The sequence below is a fragment of the Nematolebias whitei genome, chromosome 1 (assembly GCF_014905685.2).
Source record: "Nematolebias whitei isolate Nwh7 chromosome 1, NemWhi1, whole genome shotgun sequence".
NCBI lineage: Eukaryota > Metazoa > Chordata > Actinopteri > Cyprinodontiformes > Rivulidae > Nematolebias > Nematolebias whitei.
Genome location: NC_056498.1, coordinates 68,430,677 through 68,440,280, shown reverse-complemented (window position 1 = coordinate 68,440,280; position 9,604 = coordinate 68,430,677). Strand labels below are relative to the sequence as shown.

Sequence of the window (9,604 nt, the reverse complement as noted above, 5' to 3'; positions counted from 1 at the left end):
ATAATAATAATAATAATAAGGTAGGTATGAATGTGTTTAAAGTCCTCTCTGCTTCAGAGGAGACCGGCTGTGAAAGACTTGGTGCGTTTCTTTTTCTGTTTTGATCATTTTTTTTTACAAAATATCACACTTTTGTTTTATTTTCATGGTTAGTTACACGACAAAATTAGAGTTACAAACTGAAGCTATGAAATGTTCCAGATCTGGAGCTGTTAGAATAACAAGAATAAAGGGATTAAAACTGAAACAGGAGGTTTTTGTCCCACTTTGTTTAACCCTGCCTTCCAAAACACAACAGATTCTGGTAGCATCAAATGAAAGGGTAAGTTCGAACAAACATATAAGATGTCAAACACGATGAATATTCTTATTTTGAAAGCATTTCCTGCCGCACAGATCACGGTGGAGTTTTGGAATATCGACCCGTTCGTTGTTCCTGCAGCTCCAGCTGCTGAACAGATGTTATGCTTTGGACAGTTTAACACCTGGACTCTTTGACTTCACAGATGTTAGAAGGATTTGAAGGTGGGGTCATCTTGTGGATTAAAGCCTTAAAGTATGAGTTGGACGGCTGCATGCGTCGCATCACAACCTCCATGACGACGCCTCACAGGCCGTGGACGAACACAAGGATTCCTGCAGCTCGTGCTCCTCTACAGGAAGCTGCTTTTAAGATTTATGGGACATTTCAGATTCTCATTCTTCAAAACTACAGCCCATCTTGATCAAAATCCTCATTATGTGTGAACAAGTTTCCCTTTCATGGACCAGCTGCAGTTTCGAGCTCAAATAACAACGTTGCTTTTCAGTTTTTTCTTTCCAAACATACAATTCTTCAAATCTTGCCCTCATCCTACAAAGCATAAATGATGAAATCTTGGAGTTAGCAGAGTGCTCATCCTCTGTTTACACCCAGAGCTTCATCCGTGTTCCCAATCTGACGTCTGCTGTCATAACTTAACTAAGACTTCAATTCAAAAATGTGCATACAACTCAGAAAGAACTATTGACTGGTGACATTTTCAATCTCTATATCAAAACCCGAACGTGAACTAAAGGGTTCTGTTTCAAGGAGGGTGTGAACACGTTTCTGTCACCTTTTCTCCTTATTGCGGACTCCGTCATGGGATAAATGACATTTTTATGTAAAACCATATTTGTTTTTCAAGCGTGTGATGCCGTGAAGTCAGTTCTTTCAACATGCCACTTTTAAAAACCTTCACATTGTAGGAATGTTTGGACATTTTAAGAAAAGCTGTTAATGAATCCTCTGTTTTTGTCTTTGCTGCTCCTTTATCTGTCCCCAGTTGGACTGTTGATTTATTATTAGGGTACCACGTTACAACAAGGCTAGATGGCTAATAAATAGTTTATATATATGTTATTAATTAATCTATAAACACTTCATAAATCAATAACTGCTTATTATGCATTAATTAAGGGTGACAGAAATTAAACTGACCAGTTTCTTGCCAAACAGTGAGTCAGATCTGTTCACGTATATATTTCATCCATAGCTGTTATATTAAACATTTCAGACTAACTTATACCTTGTAAGCACTATAAGCATTTGTAAACCTATTTTTAGTATATAATATTAGTTGTAGATACTTATAGTGCAGTGATAAAGTATAATATTATATGCTAAAGAAATTAGGTTTGCAAATGCTTATTGTGCTTACAAGATAGCAGCTTAGTCTGAAATGTTGAATATAACAACTCTAGATGAAATATATGGTGAACAGATTTGACTCACTATTTGACAAAAAAACTGGTCAGTTTTGTCTCTGTCACCCTTAATAAATGCATAATAAACAATTATTAATGATTTATAAAGTTTTTATAGAGGAATTAATATGAGGAGCCTTATTGTAAAGTGGGACCATTATTAGTCAGTGATGTTTGATTGTTAATAGGATTTATTTTTGCATCACCTTGAATTGAACTTTACTTTCTTGTGGCTGGATGATAAAAAAAAAAAACATTTTATGTGGACTGAAAGTGTTTTCAGCTTTAGTTGCCACAGATATGAGACCTTATCCAAAGCAGATGTGGGTTAAAATGAGCACAAGCTTTGATTTAAACTGCGTTTTAGTTGTTCTATTTTATAAAACTATTATTTACAACTCCAAGTCGTCCTCCTTTTGACCCATGCAGGTGGAAGAATTCTTCAGCAGAGCTTCTAACACAAACAGAAACAATAAGAAATATTTTTTGACACATGGTCCAGGTTCACTCCATTATCTTTGTTCAACTGGTTTGACTTTTGTCTTCCATCAGAAACAACTTGACCTAACTCAGACAATAATAATAACAACAATAATAATAAGAAAAGAAATATAAAAAAACACCCAGCCTCTGCAGCCATCAGTCATTCATACTCCTCCTCTCCCGGATCATCAGCTTCTTCATCTTCATCCTCCGGTTCTGGAACCAGATCTTCACCTGTCTCTCTGTCAGGTTTAGGAGTCCTGCCACCTCCAGACGCCGGTCCCTCGTCAGGTACATGTTGTACAGGAACTCCTTCTCCAGCTCCAGGGTCTGGTGCTTGGTGTAAGGACACCGCTTCTTCCGGGTTGATTTGGCATGGATCCAACTGGCTGATGGGTTTTCTGGAACAGAAAGACGTGGACTTTTAATCAAACTCTCACTTTGTTTTTCTCCCTTTGTCCGTGTGAACTGCGAGGAGTTAAGTGAAAACAGAGACACACTTTAGGTCTACTTTACACCCCCTTAAAAAAAAAAAAAAAAAACACTCCAAACTTCTTAAATAAAGAAGATGATCAGTTCTCTAAAAGTCAAAACAGCCTTGGAGTATTTGTTTTATCATTTAAATAATGTGATAATGAAAGGTGGTGGCACGGTGGCTCAGTTGGTAGAGCTGTTGCCTCTCAACGAGAAGGTCACCCGACCAAAATCCCAGCTGGGGGCCTTTCTGAGTGGAATTTGCATGTTCTCTCTGTGCATGCCTGGGTTTTCTCTGGTACTCTAGTTTCCTCCCACAGATCAAATCCTGCATGTTAGGCTGATTGATAACTCTAAATTGTCCCTAGGTGTGAGTGAGAGCATTAATGGTTGTTTGTCTCGTTTGTCTCTATGTCCCTGGGATGGACTGGAGACCTGTCCAGGGTGTCCCCAGCCTCTTGCAAAGTGACTGCTGGATATGAGCACCTGTGACCCCCGCAACCCGAAAAGCAAGAAGAGGGTAAAATATGATGGATGGATGGACAACGAAAGGTTTGAGTTGTGTTTCCAGAATAGAATTCAAAATCTTACTTCTACCCTACAAAGCTCTCAACAACCTAGCTCCATCTTATATTCCAGATCTTATAGTTCCATATTTTCTTAACAGAGCACTTTGCTCTCAGACTGCAGGTTTACTTGCGGTTCCTAGAGTTTCCAACAGCAGAATGGGAGGAAGATCTTTCAGTTCTCAGGCTCCTCTCTTGTGGAACCAACTTCCAGTTTCTGTCTGACACATTGTCCAGTTTTAAGACTGGGCTTAAGACTTTCCTTTTTGATAAATCCTATAGTTGGGATTGGCTTGTTATGCTGCTATGCGCTTAGACTACTGGAGGACAAATTGATCCCATTGCCTTAAATTAATTGTTAAAGTTGTATAATTTTCATTTGATACTATTTCTACCTTAACATGTGATTCTTGACCTGCCATTGTGTATCTATTCCTCTCAAACCCAGCTGGTTGAAGCAGATGACCGCTTGTCCTGAGTCTGGTTCTGCTAAAGGTTTCTTCCTCATGAGGGAGTTTTTCCTTTCCACTGTCGCCTTCATGCTTACTCAAGATGAGAGTTCTGTGATAGTTAAATTCAAAGCAGTCTGCTCCTCAGATAAATAATGTTAAATTATTATTTTTATATGTGAATGTTTCTGTTCAGTGCCCTGAGATGACTTCTGTTTTGACTTGGAGCTATAAATAAACTGAATTGAATTGAAAATTTTCCCCAAATATAGATCATTTTCAACTGAAACAGCTAAACTGAAATTTAGACTAAAAGGCTTCAGAGTCTGTCTCAGGTTTATTAAACTGACTGAACACTGACTTATAAGTTAAAATGTGGTTATTGGATAGAGAAAGAGCAAAAAACACTTCAGGTTTTTAGGCTGCATATGTTGCTAATAACAATTTAACAAAAATATTATGTCTAAGATTCAAAAAATATTTTTTTATTATTTGAATGGTTTAGCTGTTTAGATATTTAAAAAAATATATTATTATGATTATTGCTGCGTTTGTTGTTGTTGTTGGTGTTGCAGTTTAAAACATTTTTACTCAAATGTAGAACAATGTAATTACAAGCAAAATATTATAACACAATCAATATTTAAAAACACAGAAAACATGCAAACACACAACTATAAGATTAACAATAATGCTGCTGCTGCCACTAATAAATATAACAACAACAACAACAACAACAACAACAATAATAATAATTAGTATTATATAACAATAACAACAATAACTACAACACCAAAAACGGTAATAATAATAATAATATTAATAATATAAAGCAAAAATGAATTTTTTTTTTCCAATAGCCAAATGTGCAATAATGTTTACAGAGACTTTGACTATTATGATTATAACTTTTATTAAAATTGTTTAGGGTTTGCTAATTGTTGTTGTTTTATTTTCTGTTTGTGTATCTGGAGAAAAAAGACAATAATAAATAAACATGTTTTGTTGAACTAAAACTGAAGTTATTTTAATAAAGTGGGCTGACTAATAATAATAATAATAATAATAATAATAATAATAATAATAATAATATGCTTGAAGGATGTAGGCCACGAATGACAAATTATTAAGACTAAAATGCACAACGACGTTTCTCCTTCAGAGAAGGATCAGAATCAGAAGCTTGCTGATCAGACAAGCACCTGCTGATCTTTTCCTGACCACTGAGTGAACAGCAGCAGCTTCATTCTTGGATGGATAATAAAGTTGGACATTAGACAGTTTACAGGACATTTACAGGCCTATAAAACACCGAGCCACACCTGCGTGCTCCTCACGCTCATAAACATTCGTGAGTTTAGGGACATCCGTGTTTTACCCGGCTCGAGCTGCTGCTTCCTCCCCTCGTCCTCCTCCTTCGGCTCGGCCTTGCCCCCCAGCTCCTCCACGGCCCCCAGCCGCTCCAGGACCACCGAGTCCTCGGCGTCTTGCTGCGGGGAGCTCTCGGGTTTAATCGCCTCGTAGGTCGGGCTGGAGTTGGACAGCACCCCCCGGGTGGGGAGACACGCAGGGAAGCTGTTCGGGACTTGGGACAAAGCGCTGTCCGGGGTGGGGGTCGCCCCCTCCCAGCAGCGGACGAACCTGCTCTCGGACGCCGCCGCGGGCGCGAGGTGCTCGGCGTGGCTCGGCGCCTGCTGGGGGTAGTAGGGCTGGTGGTGGCTCAGGAGGGGGTGGGGGTGGAAGAGGCCGGGGAGGGGGGCACCGGGACCCGGCTGCAGCTGGGGAGACGCCGAAGAGGGGGTGTTCGTCCAGGGAGAAAAGCCATTGAGGCTCGGTTTGTTGGAAAAATGTGAAAAATCCGGGATGTTGGAGGCAGCGGGGGCCTCCTCCTCCCCCCTCTCCTCCCCCCTCTCCTCCTCCGCTCCCCGGGCCGGCTTCGAGCAGGCGGCCGAACCCTGCAAGCCTCCCGGGATGAAATGGTACGGCTCCTCGCCCTGCAGACCCATCATGGAATAATAATTCGTTAGCGACATGTTTATTTTATTATTTCAATAAAAAGCCACTTAGCGCGCCTGTAAAAGAGAAGAGGGGCCGGAGCGGCTGCATCCTCCCCAACATGCTCTCTGCCCCGCGTCCCCTCCGCTGCCCATTGGTTACACCGAGGATCACATGGTTGGACTGTGTGGAGATAAATCACCGAGTTCTTTTGTTAGGAGATGCCACACAAAACGGGCCTTGCTGCAGATGCACGTGAACGCAGCACGCTCTTCTTAAAATGACGCTTTAAGAACTGAAGGACTTCTTGAAGCGATGGACGTGGATGTTGTTGAACATTTTATTTCAAATCTGGCTTTTTTTTTAATTTTTTTTTTTTTTTTAATTAAAATTTCAATAAAAGATCAAGTTACGACCCTGGAAATTTATGTTTACCATAACGAGTTTGTTGCCTTCATCTTTGTCTCAAATTAAAATAGACCCTTTAAATGAATGTTAATGGTTTTAATAAACACCCTAGACACGATTTGTTTCCGTGAGTAACAAAACAGAACCTGACTCTGGACCTGCAGTTTGGGACAGAATAATGCATCTGAGGCAGGATCTGTGCTGCATGAGCTGTAAATGAATATGATCAGATGTCCACGGTTGTGATTTGTAACTAAAGTTGAATTTTGGAGTCTGAATAAATTCATTTTTGAAGTAAAAACAAACACACACAGAGTTCTGAGTGAGAAAACTAACTTTAATTATCTTTATTAACAAACATCATGTGTGATTATGATTTAATTTGAAGAAAATGTTCACATCTTCAGCTGGAAATTTTCATGAAAATTGAATATAAATGGTATGAAAAGTGTAAGAGTGAAGTTAACGACTCTTTTCTTCTTAAAGGACAATAACCACAAAATGTAAAGAGGTAGAAAACACAAATGAATCGAAAAATATTCCAACCATGTGCACCAAACCCTGGATTTTATTGTTTAATATATATATATAAAAAAACTTTTTATTTAACTCAATTCTCAAAAACTAATTTTCTTTACATCATAACAGTGGAACGCTGCTCATGCTTTGTGTGTCTGTCACTCTTCAAATTAACTAATGTGTGCAAATAAATAATAAAAACTTAAAGACCATTTTAATGCCGTGTTTATTTGACATGGATGTTTTGATTTTAGGCAAATTGAAGCCATTTTTTTAAAAATGATATAGATAAACTGCATCACCAGTGTTTGCAGGTCTTTGAAGAAAGCAGAGAGATGAATGAATTCATTTGGACTGAAGCTCACGTGCACGGAAAGTGAGAGTCACTTTTCTTCGGTTTCATTTGGTCTGAGACAAATGCAGCAGGTCTTGATAAGGATTGGGTTTCTTGTGCATTTAGAGCTTCCTATAGATGATCAGGCAAAATCAGAACAGGCATTTCACAACTTTTAGGTTGTGTCAAGTCTAATTTAAAAATATTTTTACTGATTATTACAGCAAACATCTTGGCATTACATTTCAGCTGAGCAAAAACATAAACTAATTATTGTGTAAATATGAAATAATTGTGTCTTCAGTTTCATCTGAAAAAATATTTAAATGTTTAAAGGCCGATGAAGTTAATTTAGCTGCAAACTGAAGATCCAGGCCGGAGGAGACTAGTCAAGTTGTTCCAGGAAGTGAAGAAGATGAGGGTGAAGATGAAGCTGCTGTGGAAGGATGCTGAGGAATGCTGGCAAGTTAAAAAAAACCAAGTTAAATGAAGAAGCCATCTTTGTTTTCTCATTTAATACATGTTTATTGAGCACTTGTGTCTTTGTATCATATTTGTACCACTGAGTCTCGTCAATGAAAAGTTCACAACAAAGTCTCAAATCCCAAACTTGAAATGTTTTCCTCATCTCCAAGTGCTACGAACATATCTCACCATAAGAAAACATTTGGAGTACTTCAAGAATATATATATTAGCAGTCAATCATCACTGCTGCTGCAGCTCTACCATCTGGAACGCCCTGCCTGCTGCAAATGAAACCATTAGTTTGCTGTCGAGTTGAATTCCTTTCATTCCAACCAGACTTCTCTTTATTTTCCTTCTTGAACACACACTAAAACACCCCCCTGTTCTCCTGCAGACTGCGGCTGAACGTCCGGGACAAAGAGGCAGCAGACGACCCCCAATAAAAGCCATCAGCTGGAGGTTATGACAGCAGGCTGTGCTGTGATGTGTTCGCGGTTCAAGGTTTATTTGCAGCCTTGGACTCTTTGTGTTTTCTGCTGTCTGGACCCCTGTTGTTCAAAGTCAGGACCCCAAGATTGTAGCGGGGAAGAAAAGGCCTACTCCTCACCTTTGTATGTTTCCTTTCATTCAGCGCAGTGATGGTTTGAGATGTTACTGCAGCGCTCATAAAGAGAAGCTGATCATTTCACTTTACAGCCTGTTTGACCGAGCCTCTGGGTGCACTCAGCCTGTCGCAAAGTGACATTAAGTTCACTTTGATACAGTATAAACCCTCAAACAGCAGAGCTGAAGAAGCAGGGCTCCAAACTTTTGTTTAAAAAAAAAAAAACTGCTTTATTTGTGCACCTAGGAGGTTGTTTGTTTTGTTTACAGTCACACAGTAAATGCCATACTTTCAAGAAAACTTTAGGCTTTTGAAAAAGTGACGCCTGTATTAATCCTCCACAAGTCAGATTAATTTAAAATCTGTTTAGTTACAGCTGTTTGTTTCACAGATGTTAAGTTGACAGGAGTATTAAATATGTTGTGGTCAGAAAATACAAAGAAAAAACTGGGAAACAGTTGACACACGTTAGACCAGACTGATATAAACTTTTGCCTAATTTGTTTCAAATGTTAAAAATATGAAGCTGGTGATTTTCACTGCCATTAATAAAGATGAAAATGTTGAATGCATTTCATGTGTCGTGTGTGAAGATCACGACTCGCCTCTGAGGATTCTGTCTACAGCTTCCGTGATGCATTTAAAGACAGATTAAGTTTTACTCGCATTATGTTCTGCACGTTAATTACTGATGACAACGTGATAGGACCAATAAGAGAGATTATCAAACGTTCTTTTGCAAGGGAGGCCTGGGCCTGAAGGCAGCGTAACAATTGATGTTGTTGGACTGTGGGAGGAAACCCACACTAACACGAGGAGAACATGCAAACTCCACACAGAAAGATCCCCGGTCCAAGCGGGGATTGAACCCAGGACCTTCTTCCTGTGAGGTAACAGTGCTAACCACTAATCCATTGTGCTGCCATTTTATACGCTTCACAATACAGATAAAATAATTAATTCTAAAACTGGAAATGTTCTTAGCTCTGGTTTATTTTATTATTTATTTTCTTTCAGCTGCTCCCTTCTTCAGGGGTCGCCACAGCGAACTAAGTCGCACAAAGATTTGGCAATAATTTTTACGCCAGATGTTCTTCCTGACACAACCACAGCCCACCGAGCTACCACAGCCCTCTGTGAGGTGCAGAAAACTGGGGGAGCAGATGGTGGGGGTTAAAGGCCTTGCTCAAGGGCCCAGAGTGGAGCAAATGAGGTTGGAGGCAGGTGTGGGTGTTTCATCTTTTCCACCCACATTTTGATGTCGTTGAACCGGTGACCTTCCAATCACAGAACCACATTATTTAACTTCTGCGCCACCACTCCTGGTTTATATTATTATTATTATTATTATCGTTGTTGTTGTTGTTTTGGCTGCTCCCTTCTTCAGGGGTCACCACAGCGTATGATAAATTTGGTGATTGATTTAAGCCGAATACTCTTCCTGATGCAACCTGGGCTTGAACCTGCAGCCTCAGGGTTACAAGACAGTGACACAGACCACCGAGCTACAGCTGCATTTTCTCATCCTAACAATAAATAAAGGAACATATATATACATATACATATATACATATATAT

The 9,604-nt window shown here is 39.5% G+C and overlaps 1 protein-coding gene across 1 annotated transcript; it reads right to left on the bottom strand.

The window, feature by feature from the left end:
• Nucleotides 1-2,309: 2,309 nt before the first annotated feature.
• Nucleotides 2,310-5,733, bottom strand: LOC119419677 (homeobox protein Hox-D9b-like). The gene is made up of 2 exons (XM_037687046.1): nt 5,079-5,733; nt 2,310-2,612 (listed from the first exon to the last, which is right to left on the bottom strand). The coding sequence occupies exons 1-2, from the start codon at nt 5,731-5,733 to the stop codon at nt 2,368-2,370; spliced, it is 900 nt and encodes a 299-aa protein (XP_037542974.1). The 3' UTR covers nt 2,310-2,367.
• Nucleotides 5,734-9,604: the final 3,871 nt, after the last annotated feature.

Bases quoted from the DNA above. Each gene is read 5' to 3' on its own strand.
- LOC119419677 (XM_037687046.1), bottom strand. From the start codon at position 5,733: ATGTCGCTAACGAATTATTATTCCATGATGGGTCTGCAGGGCGAGGAG. The intron at 2,613-5,078 runs GTAAAACACGGA...TTTCTGTTCCAG, and splicing joins GAAGCAGCAGCTCGAGCCGG to AAAACCCATCAGCCAGTTGG.